Source organism: Ovis aries, chromosome X, assembly GCF_016772045.2.
Source record: "Ovis aries strain OAR_USU_Benz2616 breed Rambouillet chromosome X, ARS-UI_Ramb_v3.0, whole genome shotgun sequence".
Classification (NCBI taxonomy): Eukaryota; Metazoa; Chordata; class Mammalia; order Artiodactyla; family Bovidae; genus Ovis; species Ovis aries.
The window spans coordinates 51097603-51117567 of NC_056080.1; the positions used below are offsets into that span (position 1 = coordinate 51097603).

Below are 19965 nucleotides of genomic sequence, written 5' to 3' on the forward strand. Positions count from 1 at the left end.
TAGCAATCTCTCATAGAGCCTTATGATCTGTTACAATTGGGACCAGCTGCCCTCCCTGGATTTTCACTCTCCCATGACAGATTCTTGTTTCCTAGATCCCATGTCTTCCTCTTTCTTGGTCTGTTCCTTTGCTGTGCTTAATTAAGCACATCATCCAACAGCTTCCTGAGAAACAGTGGGAAGAATTTAGAAAAATATCCTTATTCTACCCTCACACTTGATAATTTGACTGCACATATAAAATTCTAAGTTGAAAACCATTTTGAAGGCATGTTTCTAGTGTTCTGGATTCCAATGTTGCTTTTGAAAGTCTGAAGCCATTCTGATTTGTAATGCTTTGAATGAAACCAGTTTTCTCTCAGAAAGCTTGTTACGAGTTTTCTGGTCCCAGTGTTTGATATGAAAATTCACCAGATATACCTTGGTGTGGATCTATTCTCATTCATGTACTGGGTAGGCCCTTTGATTCTGGAAACTCTTGTAGTTGAGGGAAATTTTCTTAAACACTTTCATTAATAATTTGATCCTTTCAGTTTTCATTTATTCTCTTTTCAGAGAGAATTATTGAATACTGAACTACCAGAAGAAAATTCTCTGATTTTCTCTAGCTTTTTCTACCTTTAACTTTTTATTCTATTTTCTGGGAGATATCCTTGACTGTTTATCTTCTATGCTTTTTCTTTAGTTTTCCACTTTTGTTATCATTAATTTTAATTTCCAAGAGCTCTTTTCTGTTCTTAGCATGTTCTTTTAAAATAGCATCTTGTTCTTATTTTACATTTGCAACATATGCTCATCTCTGAAAGTTTTAATAAGGTTTCTTTTCCTTTTCTTTTTGAAGTTTACTTCTCCCAGCCTAGCCTCTGTTCAAACTGTTTTTTTACCATTTGGTTCTACTTTGTTCTAGAGCTTTCTCGGTTATCTACTTATATTCAAAAGTAAGAAAGGAAAAGACTGAATAGAAGTTCTGAGTACTGAGATGAAGTCTGTCAACTGTGAGCTTCACTGTAGGGTAAAGCCACTTAGTTTGGGAAATTCTAGGTCTTTCCTTTTGAGCCAGTTAAGAGTCCCCAGAGAAAACTCTCCCATTTTCTGTGCCTGAAAAAAAAAGGTCTGGCTACCAGTGTTCTAAGAGTCACGTGGAGGAGGATGGCTGGGAACCTCAACATTCAGTAAGTATACAATGAATTCTAGTAGTTTCACTATACCTCAACTGTACCTAAAAGACCTCAATCCAGAGATCAATTTCAAAAGTACACCTCACAATCTTTTGCTAGTGAGGGAGGGTCACATTTCCCACTACCTAGTGTGGGTGAGGTTCCCACAGCTTTCAGATTGATTCTCAGATGTTCCAGGTACTGACTTAAGTTTCAGTTTTCTTGTTTCTTAGTTTCAAGAATTTTTTCATTGTCTCTTTTCTTGTTTTCCCCATCATTGTGATTTTTTTACCTTAAAAAATATCCGTTTGTGTCATTTTAGTGAAGTTTCAATAAGGAATGGAAGTAGCCATGTGTATGTTTAGTTTGCCACCATTACCAAGAAGTCTTACAAAGTTTTTTAAGATGAACATTTAACGCTGATGAAGACACAGTGAAATAAGTACAGTGCAGGTATGGGGTCCAATAACTTCTCTAGAAAGCAAAATTGCCAATATATACTAAGAACCTAAAAGGTTTATACCCTTCAACACAACAATTCCTCTGCTAAGATTCTAGATTATGTGGAGAGAATCAGCATTGAATCTCCAAATTTATTCAGGTCATGTATCAGCTCCCACCTCCAATACATTTTCTTCTCAAATCTACTCCTACTTAGAGACAATATCAGTATTTACTGCTTGTACTACTGTACTGGCCCCCATTATCAATCAGAATTGTCTTCCCCAACCAAGATGCAAAACTGATCATGTAATGTCCCTGCTGAGAACCCCTCACTCAAATCCTCATATCTACATGATAAAGCCATGGCCCCAACAGACAAACTCTTACTCTTCCTTCAAAGTGTCACCATTTCTACAAATACTTTCCTGACCCCTCCCTTAACTTCCTAATGACCCAGTCTGTTGTTCTTCTGTAACACCTCTAATAATATTTTATTCCAGTTGTTTACTCATCTCTGTCCTCTACTTAACTGCACACGACCAAAGGCAGGGATTGGTTTATTTGCTTTCAGGGTGTTGACCAGAGGTCTTGCACACAGGGAGTTCTAGCAATATCTGTTGAATATCTAGTCCCAGCCTTGATTTTATAGATGTGAAAACTGAGTCCTAGAAAAGCCTCAAGTAGCAGAGCCAGAAATAAAACCTAATGCTCCTGCACCCTCATTTTCCCAATGTCACTTTACTATTTCCTTCCTATATAGTTTTTTTAAAAAAGCTTTCCTCACATTCTGCAGCTGTTAAAAAAAATGACCCCAAAGTCCATCAACTGGTGAATAGACAAAATTTAGTATATCCATACAATATAATATTAGTCCACCTTAAAAAGGAAGTTCTGAAACAAGCTCTAACACAGATGAACCTCAAAAACATTATGCTAAATGAAAAGCCAGATATACAAAGACCACATATTATTCCATTTATATGAACTGTCTAGAAAAAGCAAATTTTTAGAGTCAGTCAATTAGTGGTTGCTTGAGACTAGGGGTTGGAATGGAGAGTGACCGCAAAAGGGTACACAGGATCCTTTCAGGGTGATGGAAATGTTTTAAAACTGGATTATAGTAATGGTAGCACAACTTTGTAAATTCACTGAATCGTGCATTTAAAATGCATGATTTTTATGGTATGTAAATTATACTGCAATAAAGTTGTTTTTCAAAAAAGATGGTATAAATAGTTCATGGTGAGGAAGCAAAAATCATTCTAAACCAGCACTGTCCAACAGAAATATGCCAGCCACATACATACTTTTCAAATTCTCTAATAGCCACATTAAAAAAGTAAAATTAACTTTAATATATTTTATTTAACATATCCACAATATCATTTTAAAGTATAACTGGTATACAGAAGTATTAGTGAGATATTTTAAACTGTTTCATATTACACCTTGAAATCCAACATGTGCTTTATACTTTAAATACATTTCAGTTATGACTAATCATGTTTCAAGTGCTCAACAGCCACATGTGGCTAGTGGCTATCAAGCTGAACAATGCCATTCTAGATGATCAAACTTAACAAAAGAGATTATAAAAATCCATACACTAATTACTGTTATGTCAAAATTTACATAAAAAACAGGTGGAAACAACAAAATGTGGAGGAAAATAGAGGTGACCTTTGTATTTCCTTTTTTTTTTGAAGGGGGGTGCAGTTTCTTTTATAATAAAAATACTTATACTATATATCTTTTATCAAAAAAAGAAATGGCCTTCTCTCACCAAAGGGGAAGATGGGTAAGGTGGTGGCAGGTAGGAGTGGGGGCAGTCAAAGACGGCTGAGGGAGCTCCAGCTGGCTAAATTGCAGTTTGCCAACATGTGAATATGAAAAATCAGATGTCGTGGATGGAGGGGATACTGCCAAGTCTAAAGAGCCTGGAGATGCCGGGAACTACCTATAGGAGTGGCAGGGCAGACAGAGGGTGAGGTGGTGAGACAAGAGCTGGCCAGAGAAGCTGGGGAGCCATGAGCAGGAGAAATGCTGTGGAGGTGGATGCAAAGAGCACACGTTTAAGAGTCTGTGATAAGACTTTTTTAAACAAGAGCCAAGAATTGAATAGCTATATATTATATATATATATGCATGCATCTTAGCTGTCTGAATCCTTAAGGAGAATCCTCTCCTACTCTTACAATTCTTGACACTGTGGGAAAGAAAGGATGCTGTGAATCAGGAAGTAGCCTGAGGAAAGGTCAGACTCAATGTCTACTTGCGAAGAGCATAACTTGAAGGGCCCTTGATCATTTCCATACCTTGAGCCCAGTCATTTTCAAATGGGGTGATGCAGAGAGGGAAAATGTAACCCCCCACCACCTCCCTCAAGTGGAGGAAGGTGACCTAAACTGTTGCAGAATTCATTTCCTCTAATTCCCTAGGTATCTCAATCCTTAGTTAAGTACCACTAAAATGTGTAAAAGTATTACTTGCAGGTTATATAGTATAGTAAAACAAGCTGAAGGCAAGAAATTCTGGTGAGAACCACTGACCTAGTCCAAAGACCTGCTGTTCAGGTGACCAGGAATTTCAAGGAGATTAACTCAGTATGTACTGATTGTCTACCATGTCCCATATGTCAGACTAAGTGGCAGGGTAGCTAAGGCTGGGGTGTGGGGGTGTGTGCGTAGGGGGAGTGCTGAGTTGAAGGGAGTAGGGAGAAGTATAACCACAGAATGAGTAAGACTGAAGCAAAGGTGGAAAATGTACTCAATCCTATTCCTACAGGACTACTGATCAGGTTATTTTAAGACCCATACCAGAAAACTGGCTGATGTTAATCAACATTAGAAATTCCAAAAAAAAAAAAAAAAAAAGAAATTCCCAGGAATATAGCCCCTTAGAGGTAAGCCAGGATGTGTACCCAGAGTGGGAGAGAAAACTATAGAGAAGGAGAATAGGACAAGCCAGGATTCTGAGTTCAGCTTTTTTTTTTAAATGCTGAAAGATATTGGCATTTTTTTTAGGTTAATTCCCCCCACTCCCCACCAACTTTATTGAGATATGGCTGACATATAACCTGTTGGTGCACAACATTTTGATGTGATACACTTATGTATTTGCAAAGTAATTACCACCACAGAACTCTGACCTGTTAACTAAACAGACCTACTCAATTCTCCAAGATGGGTCACAATATGGGAAGTATAGCAGTGACTGCTAGTTGTCCCCCTATATCCATTCTCACCCTCTTCCATAATATGACCTCCAATTTGTAGCTGGTACATGACCATCCTTAATAAAAATCAGATTTCCCAGTTTTTCTCACAACTAGATGTGGCCATGTGACTAAGTTATGACTAATAGGAGGTGAATGAAAATGATGTGTGCCCTTAACAGTAAGGAGACTTGTCTTGCCCAGTCCTTCCTTCATTTCCCTCTTCTACTGGTGGAATCCACCCTTAAGGTGTTGCCCCAAAACATCTGGCCCAGGAGGCTCACCATCACACTGTATCTCTAACCACTATTATTTCCATCAAACCTACAGTCTGATTAAGAGAGAATAAGAATGAGAAAGGCATGGGGGTATATTCTAGACAATGACCACCACCACCACCATACGGGACATCACTAACTCATTCCTATTCCTTGCCCATTTCCTAGGCACTCACCGGCACACCATGGGACATGAGGGTGTTGGGATTCATGAGGGTAACAAGTTGGTGCAGAAGGTCAGGCTGGCTATCAAAGAGCTCAGGTGTCAGCTTCTTCATCACCTCTTCCAAATGTTCTGCTGCAAGTGAGGGTACCCCATACCAGGTCTTCGGCTCACCCCTGGCCAAAAAGAAAGGGGACACGTAGAGTGGGCACTCAAAGAGCCCACCCTGAATGCTTCCTTGGCTGCCCAGGACCCCACTCACCAGTGGAGGTAGTTAATGGAGTAACTCCAGTGATCCTCAATATGCCAACAAAAGGCTGAGAAGACCATGCCCACATACAGCCAGGGCACCTTCATGCCAGAGATATCTGCATTGATGTGGCACAGTACAGACTGTTCCAACACTGGCATCACATTCAGGTTCCAACCACTCGTAGCATACTCCTGATAGGTCAGGTATTTGTGGAAAAGAGATGAGAGTTTTGCTAAGGTGCTGAGTTCTTTAGCCCAGGGAACCTTAATTTTGAGGTCATAGACCTTTCTGAAATGTCTAAAAAATACTACAGATGTTCTTCCCCCTGCCTCCCTCAAATGCATAGAAAAAATTTCAATTCACTTCACCTTACTTCAATTTTAGGAAAGTTTACAGATGTGCCCACTCGCCAAAGTACCTGCCAGTTAAAAGCCCCTGCTCTGGACCAAAATGTACCCTTCTTGCGATACAGGCCTAGGGCCTCTTTATTTCCTGCACTTAACAATCCCAGTCCCTGAACACGTCTTATGAATGAGCCAGGTACTCTGACAGGTACTTCAAATACCTTCTCATTTAATTCTTATAGAATTTGCGAAATGGATACTATTCCCTTTCTACAGACAAAAAATAGCCAATCTCATGGCTGGAGATGCCATGCAAGATACTAGGCTGTGCTCTTTACACACATCCTCCCATCTAAATCTCACAGCAACACATACGGCAGGGATAACAGTCCCCTTCCTATAGAGATACTGAGTCTTTCAGAAACTGAAGGACTTGCCTAAGTCACACAGCTGAATATAACCATGAATCATCTACTCACCTCCTCCTCAGGGGTTAGGTGTCGCTTACTGTCACTGACGGGGAACCCGCTACCAAATTCTTTGGAATGGATGTCAGCCCCATACTCAACAGTTACATCTTCCTCAATGCTATTCACCAGCCGCCAGAATTCCTTCTCCACAAGTTCTGTGGGTACCATCTAAGGAACAGGGGTAGCTGATGACTGTGGCTCATCACATCCTGGCCCCACTGACCCAGGTGAGCTATAGACCATCAGGCGCCTATGACCCTAGCCCTGACACTACCCCAGCCCTCCATCACCTACGTGTACTGGCATGTTGAAGTAATCGGCTTTAAAGGAGTCAGCCATCTCGCCAAAGCTCTGCAGAGTGTATTCCCGGGTAGCCTGCTCAAAGCCAAAGGCTTCAGGGGGGCGCTTACACTCCTGAAACCCAAAGGAGAACACGTCACCAAGGCAGAGGCAAAGAGGTGGAGAATCCCCAAAAGCTGAGCTGGAATATGGGGTAGAAATCGGGAAGGAGAACAGCCCTAGGTTTGTACTGAAGGCCCCTGAGGCAGGTCTCACATCATAGCTCTATCTTTTTCTCCTAGCACTTCAGTGCAGTTAAGTCTCTTCATTCCTCACATGCACTTCTACCATGCTTTCATCTTCTCTTCCTTCAGGACTTGACTATCTAAACCATGGGCTCTGATTTAATATGCTACGCCATGCTCTTCCGTCACTATCTTTCTTTCAAGACAAAATGTGAGCTTATACAGGATGCTTAGAGAAACTTTTTTATGCCGAGACTGGAACTACAGACCTGGGAAAACAACACTGAATATTCCAGTAGCTCGGAGGATGGGAAACAAAGACAACAACCCTTAGTGTCAAACTCCACACTTTCTGTTCTTTAGACTGTCTCATAAGACAGGACATATGTCTGACTCATTTTGTACTTATATTCATGGTTTTAGATGAGAGTTGTATGTACCCGAGGCAGACGCACCTTCTGCTCATGTCTGAAATCTAAATGTCAACCTGGTTTACCAGCCCAAGACCACTTAAAGAAGAGAGCTAAGTAGACCTGACAATCTTTGTTGTCTATGATACTATTGGCATTCAAACTCCTCCCTAAAGGAATCCCCACCACTACCAAGGCATTACACTGCTCCAGTCTCTTTCCTCGTGTGTGTGTATGTGTGTGTATCCGCGTGCACATGCATACCTGGACTCTATGACCACAGCTGACAGGGTGAGAGACTATCAACATCTACTCTCCCAGAAACCCAGGGAAAGATGTAGACGAGCAACCCAGAATTTGGATTAAGGTAAAAGGCTCATGAAATGAAACTGGCAGACTTACCAGGCCTCTTAGCCCTCACGGCTGCTTCAGGTGTTCTCCTCACTGCCTCTCTTGCACTAGGTATGTTATCCCCACATATCCTTACTCCTGAACTCCTTCATCCCCCAGTCTAGAAAGTCTGCCCAATGCTTGTAACTGAAGTCTACAACAGGGCAAACCAATTTAATTATCACAACAGAAGGAAAATAATAAATATTATACCCACATGATGAACCCTTTACAAGAAATCATACCCATGAATAAATAATACAGAAAAATGATTATAAAGTAACAAATGAAAGTACACAGTATGATCCCAGACCTGTTAGTTATATATACCCAACAACGAAAAGATGAGAAGAAAATACACCAGACTATTAACAATGGTTATCTCTAGGTGGTAAGATGATAGGTAATTTGTCTATTTTCCAAGCTTTCAAAAAGAAATAAAAAATAAAAAACTTGGAAATCAAAAGAACATTTTTTTCTTCATATTCCTGTCCTCCAAATCTAATTGCTGACACCTTCCCTGATTACTACTCTTAGTCACTTTCCTCTCCTCTGAACTTCTACATCTGAATTTCTAACACACAATTTAACATTTGATTATATGTCATCATATACAATCTAATTATGAACCTCAACTCCCCAGGTGGTCTGAGAGCTTCCAGAGAACACAGGCTGAATGCCCTCCTCTTCTTTCTCCCAAAGCTCTGCCCAACCTAGACCAACCTCAGGGACCCAAAACATAAGACTGTGGCTGAGCTAGGAGGCTGCTTTCAGTAAGACCAGATGAAGGAAGGCAAGGACAGCCTATGAGGCAGACATAGATTGGGGCTGGGAAGTCCTTACCGCCATGACACACTTTGGACACCGCCAGACACCCTTGGGAATCTCAGGCAAAGGAGGCAACAAGCAGAAGATGTGGTAGTTGTCATCACAGCCATCACACAGCAGGAGCTTGTCATCCTCATCCCCTCGGGAACACATTCGGCACACATATGACTCAATCTGCCAGGGGAGGGAGGCAACAGTTCATCAACCCAAGCCCCGTCCAGCCTTTCAAACATAATACTCCTCCAGACAGTATCCTAGTCCACAGAGATCTCTGTTAGAAACCCACCGTGCTTGATGGCTGGATCATTCATGGCCTTGTACAGGTTAGTCATGCTAGGTCAGGAGTTAAACTGCAAGCAAGAATCTCCCCAAATAAACTAATTGGTAGAGCTGTGAGAGAAGAGTCTTTATCATTCAGTGCTGAACTCCCCATTTTTATTCATTCAATAAACATTTACTGAACACTTATGTGTTCAACATTATGCCAGACCCTACAGTACAGTGTTAAATAAGACATGGTATCCTCCTTTTAAAGGCATACAATAGTCCAGAAGCACAAGTTCATAAAAATTAAAAGGCAGTGTAGAAACTGCCAATAGCTCCCCATAAAAGGGTACTATGGAAACCTAGAGGAGGAAGCACACAAATCAGTTGGAGATGAGGAACAGCCTTGAACAAGAACTTCACTGAAAAGGTGACACTTGAAACTAACTGAAATCTGAAGGCAAACTGAGATTTGGCAATGGCGCAGAGAACAGGGGGAAACTCTTCCAGGCAGAAGAAACAGCATGTGCAAAGGATGGGGCAAGAAAGCATGGCACATCTCAGGGAGAAAACAAACATACCTACAAGTAGTTCAGTGTGGCTATAGCAGAGAAGTAAGGTGGGCAGTGCTGGGGAATGAGGCTAGAGGTCTGCTGCGACTGGATCATGCATGGTAATGAGGAGCTTAGCCTTTATCCTGAAGCAATGGAGAGGGAGTCTCCTTCTCTGCACCCTTCCAGCACTTCATGTTGACAGCACTTGATCACCCTTTCCTGTTCTTTGTTCCATGTGAGCTGGCCTTGTTTCCCCAATTAAGTGAGCTACCTGAGGGCAGGGCCCACCAGGCCCACTTTTCTGTTTAATGCAACCTGGTCCAGTGCCATGCTGGGGAAATGCTCGTTGAAGGGATGAGAAGCAGAGCATTAGGAAGTCAGGGCTGGGTCCTTACAAACTGGGCATTGCTGTGGTTCCTCCTGAGCCTCATGGTCATCTTGGTGCAGGGCTCTGGGCTGTGACTCAGCTCCTCCTTGCTCTCCAGGAAGGTCTTGGGTGAGGTTGACTCCACCTTCATGTCCCCGCCTGACTCCTCCTTCACCACTACAGTAGGGGGACACTCGGGCCCTTCCTTATCTGGGAGAGAGAATGGCTCTAAAGTACAAGTCTGAACAGTTAGGGCCCCGCCTCCTCTCCCCAGGTGAGGCCATTCTTCACACTTCCCCAGCCTGTCAGGCCTCACCTTTCTTGCGCAGAGTCTTATCCTTGGCCATGAGGCCTAGGCCCATCATCTTGGGGCCAGCCCCATAGATCTGAAGCTTCTTTAGCTCAGGATTCTTTTCAATGTCTTCCTCTGTGGGTTCCGGCTAGGAGGAAAGAAGGAAATGAATCAAGATTGCAGGCTGCCCCATCCTAAAAGAACAGCCTGGACTATATCATAGTCCTGACTAGTTCATGTCAGGCCTGAAGCACAGGTGGGCCATGGCAAGAATTTAGATTGCTTTTTGGAGACTGAGGGTGAGTGAGCTCCCTCCTCATCCCTCTCCTGGAATGCAATTAAGATGGATCTCAGTTTTTCCAACTGTAAAATGAGAATAGTAACTCCTATCTCACAGTTACAAGGGGCTTGAGAAAGATATACATAAAGAAATCTAAGTATCTGACACTACCAATAAATGGCAGAGACTAACATGGTCTGGTAAATTATATGCTTTGGTGAGCCCAAGGACAGGGTCCATCTTCTTTTCTGTTGTAGCCCCAACGCCCAGAAGAATGCTGGCACATAAGCTTCTTTCTGAGGCTAGAATATAGGTGTAAGGAGAAAGAGAGTTCTTCTCCTATAAGCAGAGTGAGTCAGGAAAGCAACAAGGCAGGCAAGAACAGCAGACACAGGGAAGATGTTATGCGAAGACATCAAAACCCAGCTCAGAAGCTCAGTTGAGAGTAGAGGAAGAGCAAGAGTGAAGCCAGAAAGAGGCACACTACTTTTCAGAACTCAGAGAACCGAGAGAAGGGAGAGTACAACAGGGAAGAGCGTCTTGGTCAGAGGGAGACAACTCTTCACCCCTACAGCTCTGTTAAAAGTAGGGAAGCACTCACATCAGGCTGCAGCCTCTTGGCTCGCCGGCCATAGCTGTTGAACTTGGAGGGCTGCACAGACTGTCGAAGGGGGATACTGTGAGGTTTATATTCCTTGTCCTTCTCCTCATTATCAAATGGACGTGTGTTGCACTGCTGGGGATAGGTGAAGGGTAAGGGTCAGGGCATGGGGCCCCAGCCCCCAACAGCAAGGACTTCCCTCTACCCTCCCTCAGTGGCAACCAAAGTTGTGGTTTCATCCCCCCTCCCCTGCCAACAGGCCCTGCCTAACTGGTCTTTACCACTGACACCAGCACACACTCTAAGACTTCTCATGCTTTTGCTTATACCAACCCTCCTTCCAAACATCTCCCCAACAATCAGACTTCATCTCTTTCCAGATCTCTCCAGGTGTCCAGTCCACTCCACTGAACCAGTTCCAGTAAGAGTAAGTGTGGAAATCTGCATCTGGCAGAGGAAAGCCTACTCCTACCCTGGCTTGGCATCCTTACCACCAGGTTGGCTCCAGACTGGTACATCTCATAGGGGTAAACGATGCGTTCATAGTGGGAGCGCAGCAGGGAGCCAATGTTTTTGCCTGGTGGGTAGTTGAGGCGCTGGGCCACCCGAGCCCATCGACGATCCTTGCAGATGGCTTCATAGCCACCTTCCTCCACCACTATCTGTAAGGACAAGCAGGAAGGGACATGATTCGCTGTGTGTAGGTACAGAAAGAACAATGAGGACAACTCCATCCCCTTACTTCATTGGAGGCTACCCCCTCCTACCTCCACCACTCAGACTCAAATTGTAGCCAAGGGATGCCAAGAAGTTCTGCTGACAGCTTGTGTGCTACCAGGCTGTGCCCCTTCCACTGTAGCCTAGAGATCCAATATCCAAACCAAGGTGGCCCCCAGAATACCGAGGATATTAAGGCGTGGGGTGGGGAGGGGTTTGAGAAAAACCTGTTCTTACTTTGCTGAGGCTGTAGAGGTCCAAGATCCGCCGTTCTACATTGGGAATCTTTAAGGAAGAGCCCTGGATTTCCCAGAATTTGGCAATCTGATCCAAGTAGTTCAGTTTCACTCTCGTCTGGGCCTGGAGAAGAAATGGCTCAGAGAGGCTGGCCTCCCCCTCTACCTGACCATCTTCTGGCCTAATCTTAGGGCAGGAGAAGGGATACAGAGCAGCCCACTTCATCTACAGAGCAGCAGGCCTCTCCCAGTGAACTGGATCCTCAACTCTAGGTAGCACCTCACCCACCTCTGTTATCTTTGTCACCTTCCAGTCAACAGGAGAAGCCCAAGGTCCCAAAACAAAGCAGGCTGAGTCACAACAGCCAAAGCTTTACATATATTCTTTCTCAGTCTCCTTGACAGGGCTGTGTGATTATCATCATCTCTTACAGAGCCTCTGCTTCCTCAAGTCACACAGCAGGTACCAAGAAATCTGAGTGTCAAATAAGTTTTTGCTCTTCCTCTGCTAATAATCTGCTGTATGCTGCTGCTGCTAAGTCGCGTTAGTCGTGTCCGACTCTGTGCGACCCCATAGACGGCAGCCCACCATGCTCCGCCGTCCCTGGGATTCTCTAAGCAAGAATACTGGAGTGGGTAGTTTTGAGTAAATCAGTTCTACTCTCTGGATCCCTGTTTTCTGATTAGGAGGGAAATAAAACAACTGCCCCGTCCACTCACCCCAGAAGAGTAGACTTATGAGAGGAACAGTGAATGCCCTCTGGAAACTACACAATTATATCTAAGCTCTAGGCATGTTTTAGAGAATGAAGGCTCCAAAAGAGAACATTCACCTCTTCACATGCACCATGAAATTTGTTCCATGATGGCCAACGGGTGAGAGTGCATGCTAAAGACAAAATGGCCTAAAGAACTGAGATGGTGTACCAAAGCAGCACTGGCACCTGACCTATCCAGGACCCAGTGTGGGCAAAAGACCCTAGGAACAAGGCATGTGCCATGCGTTCCTGAAATCTGTGACCTAAGAAGGGCTCCCCAAGTCTATAACCACCTCACCCTAGTCAGAGGGCCTAGTTTTAGGGAGAACTAGGTTAAGTCTTTACCATTCATTACCTTGCTCTGATCCCATTGGGGGATACAGGGACAGTTCTTTCACAGATGAGGAAAAGTTAAGGTCTATCCATAGAAAGGAACATCCTATGACTCCTTTGCTATGAGAACCCCTAAGGGGCCAGGAACCCTAATCCTTCCACTTCAACCCCTTAGCTTTCCAGCCTTGGCCTCATGCCTGCCCCCTCTCCCTCCTTCATTAGCCAGCACTCTCTCTCTAGAAAACCTGCCCCTGTCCTATGGTAGGCTACACCTTGCCCTACCTATACCCCAAGAGACCTGGTCAGATCCATTTCTCTAAGGAACTTGTATCCCATACAAAAGATGATTTTTGCCCTGACCGGAACAGTACCTAGACTGACTGTAGAACAGTGATTCTCAGCAAGTGGCAGTTTTGCCTTCCAGAGGACATTTAAGTAATGTCTAGAGACATTTTTTGGTTGCCATAACTGGGAGAGGGTAATATGTTCTAGTATCTAATGGGCTGACAGACATCCTACAGGGATGACAGACATCCTACAATGCACAGGACAGCCCTCCATGACAATAAATTACCTGGCCCAAAATGTCAATAGTGCCAAGGCTGAGGATCTGCAGTCTAAAAGATAAGTAGCCTTTTAAGTTATGGGTATTTGGTTGGGCCTAACAGTCAGCCCCATACCCTTAGACATCTATTAAGGCTTGAAGATACATAAAAATGAGGGAGAGGAGTATGTAGCATACTTCTAATCTACATTTTCCAAGGGAAACTCCAGGATTTTACTTGGAACTGGCTTAAGGGCATCTACTCTCATTGCTCTGGAACATTCTCAAGTCTTTCATGGAGAACCTCACCTTACCCATGCAAAGGGTCTATATTTCCTGTACAGAACATAAGGGAGAGGGAAAAGCCTACTTGCCTGACCTTCTGTCCAAGTTTGTAACCATTCCAGCTTCCACAGAGACCAGTTCTTTTGTTGTTCCTGCCCATCCACCTCACCTTCCACCTTACCAAGCACCATGGAAGGAAGGTAGGAAGCACAGGGCTGTAGATGAATTGGATAGATGAGGACATATTCAGCTGGCCAAGCAAGAAAGGGTCTCAGTTAGCCTCATATTTTTCTTTTGCTGACCTAAGTAGGGTGGGTTAGTTGACAGGGGAGTTTCAGAAGTACCAAATGTTTGTGGGAAAAGCACAATCCCCAGCCTTGGGACTATCAGATCTGGGAGACTAAAAGCCCTTGCTCTGGTTTATATTCAGAGCTCTAAAGCTTCTCCATGCCCTCCAGGCAACTTCACAGAAGATAGAATAAAGGCCTAGTTAGGTAAAGTACCTCAGCCAGAGAAGGTAGGAGGGAAGTAGATCAGAGCTCAGGTATCCATTCTCCCAACCCCACCACCAGCTGCTAGTCTTCTTACCTCTAGTTCGTTCAGCCTCTGGATTCGGGGAGTAAACCTGAAGTTGTCCACTTCAACAGCAAACGGTGGCTGCCAGTCCTGAGTGGTAAGGAGGAGAAAGGGAGTTGGGTTATTCCAGCATAGTGCAAGACCAGGCTGGGCACCAAAAGCAACTCAGCACCCCATTCATGGCTTCCCAGACCTCTAGCCACCCCAGACCTTCTAACCTGGCAAACACCCAACCCATACAAACACAACTCACAACAGAGCTTTAGAAGTGCCTCAAGTCCATACTCAACATCCCATGCACATACCCTGGGAAACATCTCCTGATTCCCTCCCAACAGTACAGTGGTACAATTTTAAGAAGTAGAAAAACGAGGTCCAAAACAGCTGACTTCAAACTCTCCCTATGCACAGATCCCTGAGGCATGTGCTGTACTGGAGAGCACACAGGACCTGAAGTCAGAAGACGTGGGTTCACATTTTAGCTCTGCTACTTACTAGTTATGGGATTTTTACCTTTCTGAATCTGTTTCCTTAACTGTAAGGTGGCAATATGAACTCCTGCCCTGGTTTCCTCATAAGATTGATATGAAAAATTAAACTGGTTTTCAAATGAAAATGTTATTCAAAGGAATCACCATTAAGACTTGACAGCTAAGGCTGACCTCACTACCCAATACATATGCAGAGTAGCTCAGCTCCAATTTGGGCTATTTAAAGGTTTGGGCCTTTAATGTTCGTTCTCTCAGTGGGATAGACACTGCAGGGAAGAGCAAGGAACAAGGAGCAAGAATTTGTAATACTCACCTGGTCAGAAAGGCTTCCTATGTGTCCTCTCTCAAACACCTGCCCAGTACCAGGAAGAGGTAGGGGAAGAAGTAGGAAGGAGGGAGGGGTGTTCTAAGCGCTGGAATGTACCACTGACTGTGGTAGCAAAAATTGGGAGGATTTGGGGAGGAGGAGAGAAATTAGGAATGATAACAAAAGTAGAGGAGACTGATCTGCCAAGTTGGAGCTTGTTGTGTCCTGCCCAAAAGGCAGCTGTGAAGAGCCTCCTCCCCAATGCTCCTTCCTCCCTCCACCCTCCCAGCAGTCCTTCTTAGAACCCTGGCTCCTGCTGGGATGGTGAAAAGAACCTGGAGTAACCTAGACCAGTGCCTTCATTTAACGAATGGGGAAAATGAGGCCCAGAAAAGAAAGGTGATTTCTCCAAAATAACATGCTGAGTTACTGGTAGAGCCAAGACCAGAACCTCTGTCTTCTGACCCCTGGTCCAAGGCTCTTCACACTACACCAGGATACCAGTATTCACTCATACATGCATTCACATGGAAAAGGGGAGGGACAGTTAAAGAGAATAAAAAGCTGCTGGCCTCTTCTGTACACACACTTTTAGAAAAGTGGCCAGAGGACTCATACTTACATGCATACATAATCCCCATCCCCACCCCCTGCAAAGCAGGTAGCAAACACATGGGACTCAGTGAAGTAGGGGCAAAAACAAACAAAACTAACAACAAAAAACTCAAACTAAAAAGATATGGCTCAAGTCCAGACAGGCTCCCCATGCTCCCTTGCCTCCCATCAGTAGGGCATTCCCCTCAGCGCAGGTAACCCAGGTAGGAAGGTGCTCAAACCCAGAACTCCAGGCACCCTTCTTTCCTCCTAAATCAAGTTCGAGATAAGAATAAGTGCAACATCAAGCAACCTGACAGTGGCAGAACTGAAATCCTAGAGCAGAAGCTGTACATACAACAGACAGCTGAGGAAGGTTCAGTGGTCTCCCTGCCTGGCTCTCCCTGGGACCTACAAGCTCCCTCATCCTGCCTTCAGTCCCATAGTCTCAGGTGTCAAATACTCAGTGTGTCAGTATTGGCAGGATGGTGATAAAATGGTTGGCCACCTGATGCGAGAAGCAAGGCCCTTCCAAGCTCCCCTGGGTCTACTCCAGAATACCAACACTCTCCTTGCACTCATCTTCCCCAAGAGTGGCAGCCACTCGCCTAGCAATTCAGAACCCAAATTACCCTTCCCCTGCCCTTCTTTAGGCAAACCTCCAATTTCCAAGCACCCACCCCTACAAACGTTCCAACTCTGGGCCCAAGCACCACTTGGGTGAGTGCTTTAAATTCCAGCCAGAAGTCCCCGCTAGGAGGGACTTCTAAAGGAGGCCTAGGAGCAGCTCTTCAGGAGGGGAAAACCGAACAAAACCAAAAAGAGCCAGATCTCCTGGGTTAGAGGGAAGTACAGTGTTGGAGTAGAGAAGCGTAACAAAGGAAGGCCCCCTGCAGGAGACACAGACACACACAGACACACAGACACACACCCACACGTCACATTTCCTACTCCTGGTCTCCCAAGGAAGGGTAACAATACGTGCACACCGCCAGTCTGCCCTGAGAAGCCCAAGACAGAAAAATGGGACAGAAAATTCAAGGCTCAACTACCCCTTATGTCAGATATGCCTCTTTCCCACAGGCCTGCCAAGTCACTTCAGGGAATACTCCCTGAGGCTGCCCAAGACTCCAGCTTCTCCTTTCTGCTAGCCTTTCCACCATGGACAAGGATACCTCAGAGAGATGTGGCCAGGCTCCAATAAGGAAGAAATCAGCTTACCCAACACCTCCCAAAGGATCCATTTGAAACCAGCCTAGATCTATGGCTGAGCACCAGAAAGCACCAAGTTAAATGAGGAGGCCTGTGATGCCCTCCTCAGGTGGCAGCGAGGTTTCTCATTTGGTTTCAGCCAGGAGACACCCGCTCAAAAACACCCAAACTCAATTCCTGCCCTTTGAATCCCAAGTGGTAACTGAACAACGTGTATCATCATTTCCCTTTGATGCTAGCAAGGTGGCAGCGTATCCTAGCGCTTGGGGGACTTCTCTTGGCCTGAAGCCAGGTCTAGGAATAAAGATACACCGCCCTTTGTCGCTGACCTCTGGGAATCAAGGGTTCCAAAGGAGGCATACTTCCATCCATCCAACCATTCTGTTTCTGAGGGTTCAAGAATATCCTATCATCTGGCACCTCCTACATCCTGGGACAGATCAGAGTAGAAATCTTCTGAGAAGGACTCATACCCCACCCCAAGCTGACTGGTCCAAGACTCAAGCCTGGGTAGTGATGGGCAGGAAAGGCCCAGATATTGCCTTCAACCAAGAAAAGAGGACAATTCGCTGAACCCATCTCAGGGAAGCCAGACAGCATTCCCTGTGAGACTGATTTCCTGACTGGTCTACCAGCCCAGAATATTATCATAAATGTATTGGCCTGGCAGGCTATGAGTAAATATGAGTCAACCCACATAGAAGCAAACCAATGACCACATCAAACACCTTCGCAGTCACAATAATTACCACTTACCTAGAACCTACTACACATAGACGCTACCTAGTTTAATCCAATTCTCGAAATAACCATTCATGGAACCCATTTCACAGGCTCAGAGAAATTACATTACTTGACCAAGGTCACACAGCTGGTAAACTGCAAAGTGGAGTTCTGAAGGTCTATCTCCCTTCAGAGCTGTGATCTTTCCATTACACCACACTGCATGCATTAAGAGAAGTGATGCCAGTAAATGGGAGAAAAGACCTTTAGAGCAGCCTTGACCTAGGTGGTTCAGGGTAACCAAGAGATGTTTGGGGTGCCTCTCTGTGAACTCTCCCCGGGGCCACTAGGCATCCCTTTCTTGAATCTTACTAAGAGTGATCCTGAAGGGCGGAGTGGGAGTGGGTCTCCGACTTAGGGCCACCACGAAAGACCCCTTGCCCCCAGCACCCTTTCTCCGACCCGCGCCGCATCCACAACGGTGCCAGCCACCCCATCTCCCCACACCTCGAGCTGCCCTCTGATCTGGACCTCTCCGCCCGCTACCCTAGTTCATCATCTCCGGCGACCACCGGCCCAGGGCCTTACCGCGGGTGGGCGGATCTTGCAAATGCCCGACTTCTCGGCGATGGGCCTGATTTTCGCAATGTAGCCAAGAGGGTCTCGGAACTCCGCCCAGCTAGGCTCGAACACCGGGCACTCCGGCGGCGGTAGAAAGTCGTCAGACCCCGGCTCCATGGTGCGCCCTAGGACTGGAGGGCTCGGACCGCCCTTAAGGACTCATGGCGGACGCCGCTGTACGAAGCCGAGGCACTGCTCGGAGACTAGGCCCTAAGCGGGGCGGCCGCCGCCCGCCGAGGGCCCAGGGGACGTGTAGCTGCCGCGCTCTGAGAGGCTCAGGCTGACGCTACTCTATCGCCTCTTCGTCCCGCTCCGTTCGTTCCAAACTCTGCCGCTGTCTCCCAACTACCGCAGCCTTCACCACTACAGTTAACTCCCAACCGCCGCGGCCTTTAGTGCCGCCGCCGCCATCTTGGTTTCTCACCGTCTCCCCCCCTCCCTTCACCACAACAAACCGGATCCCTCCGCGGGATGTCCCTCCGAGCCTCGTATGCCTTGCGTGAGGCCAAGCCCTAGGAAGCCATCATCCCGTGGGGACTGAGCTGAATCGGCAGGCATGGATCTCCTATCAGGAAGCGGGAACTTAAAACTGCTTCCCAGACTGAGAGCAAATAGTCCGCCTCAGCGGCGGAGGAACAAAGTTGAAATTAGCAAACCGATCCCTCTTTCCGGACGGACCGGCGGTGCACGTTTAAAGGCCAGTGCTGCGCATGCGCGTTACGGAGGGAGACCGGAAGAGGAGTTGGCGTTGGTGGGTGGTGGGTCTAAACTGGCACCCACTCGATGACCTCAACACTGGCGCGAGCCCCGCCCCAACATGCTCTCCTCCCGGGTCTTTCCGGTGTGGGCCACAGAAGGCGTCTTCGAGTCCGTGATGGCAAGGGACCCTTCTGCAGGCCCGCAGATTATGAGAGACATACATAGTTCCCAGGTCTAGGCTCTGACACCTCTGGGGCTTTGAAAAAAGGAAGCTGGGATGCTGCTCCCTTCTCAGGAATTGCGGATTTTTAGAACCCTGGGCCCCAAGGAGAGGAAGGAAATATTTATTTTGTCCAAGTTTGCGTGTAGAGGCCTCTCAAAGATGGGGCTTCCATCCTTAACTCCAAAGAGTCATTGTCAATCAGCATTTTAATGAACACTTTTATCGTGTCCTTATTTGTGGCATGTGGGCCTCCCTTCTGGCTCAATTGGTAAAGAATCCGCCTACAATGCGAGAGACTTGGGTTTGATCTCCGGGTTGGGAAGATCCCCTGGAGAAGGGAAAGGCTACCCACTCCAGTATTCTGGCCTAAAGAATTCCATAGACTGGTCGCAGAGTCGGACGCGACTGAGCAACTTTCATTTGTGGCATGTACCCCTACAAAATAAGCCTGAGAGTATGTATATTTTAACTATTGGATTTTAACAACACTATATGTATCACCTACCAGTGCCCACCATTTGAAGTACCTACTCTGTGCTCACTTGTGAGCCTACAGTGTACTTACGTATTTGTGTGCATGGATTGTATTTATTGTGTATAGCCCCCTCCTTCTATTTGAGTATCTACTATGTGTACCTCTGCTCCCATTGTGTGCATGTTTGTGAGCAGTTTCTGAATAGGTTTATTGCAAATGTTTTGACTATCAAACCAATACTTTGACCATAGATCAGGCATCTACTGGAGAAGGCGGTGGCACCCCCACTCCAGTACTCTTGCCTGGAAAATCCCATGGACGGAGGAGCCTGGTGGGCT

At 45.8% G+C, this 19965-nt stretch overlaps 1 protein-coding gene across 26 annotated transcripts in view; it reads right to left on the reverse strand.

Annotated features, from left to right (window-relative positions):
• Positions 1 to 18655, reverse strand: part of KDM5C (lysine demethylase 5C) — a 30918-nt gene extending 12263 nt beyond the window's left edge. For 4 of the 26 annotated variants that reach the window (XM_015104890.3, XM_015104889.3, XM_012106675.4 and 1 more), the window contains exons 1-12: positions 18198 to 18655; positions 14295 to 14372; positions 11788 to 11910; positions 11325 to 11495; positions 10834 to 10968; positions 9977 to 10100; positions 9689 to 9870; positions 8491 to 8649; positions 6618 to 6737; positions 6333 to 6491; positions 5519 to 5700; positions 5270 to 5432 (exon numbers count right to left, since the gene is read on the reverse strand). In XM_015104890.3, coding sequence (XP_014960376.1) covers positions 5270 to 5432; positions 5519 to 5700; positions 6333 to 6491; positions 6618 to 6737; positions 8491 to 8649; positions 9689 to 9870; positions 9977 to 10100; positions 10834 to 10968; positions 11325 to 11495; positions 11788 to 11910; positions 14295 to 14372; positions 18198 to 18347 — 1746 coding nt within the window. In that variant the 5' untranslated portion in view covers positions 18348 to 18655. The remainder of the gene's footprint in view (positions 1 to 5269; positions 5433 to 5518; positions 5701 to 6332; positions 6492 to 6617; positions 6738 to 8490; positions 8650 to 9688; positions 9871 to 9976; positions 10101 to 10833; positions 10969 to 11324; positions 11496 to 11787; positions 11911 to 14294; positions 14373 to 18197) is intronic. The other 22 variants (XM_060407756.1, XM_060407753.1, XM_060407754.1 and 19 more) reach the window with 11 other exon arrangements.
• Positions 18656 to 19965: the final 1310 nt, after the last annotated feature.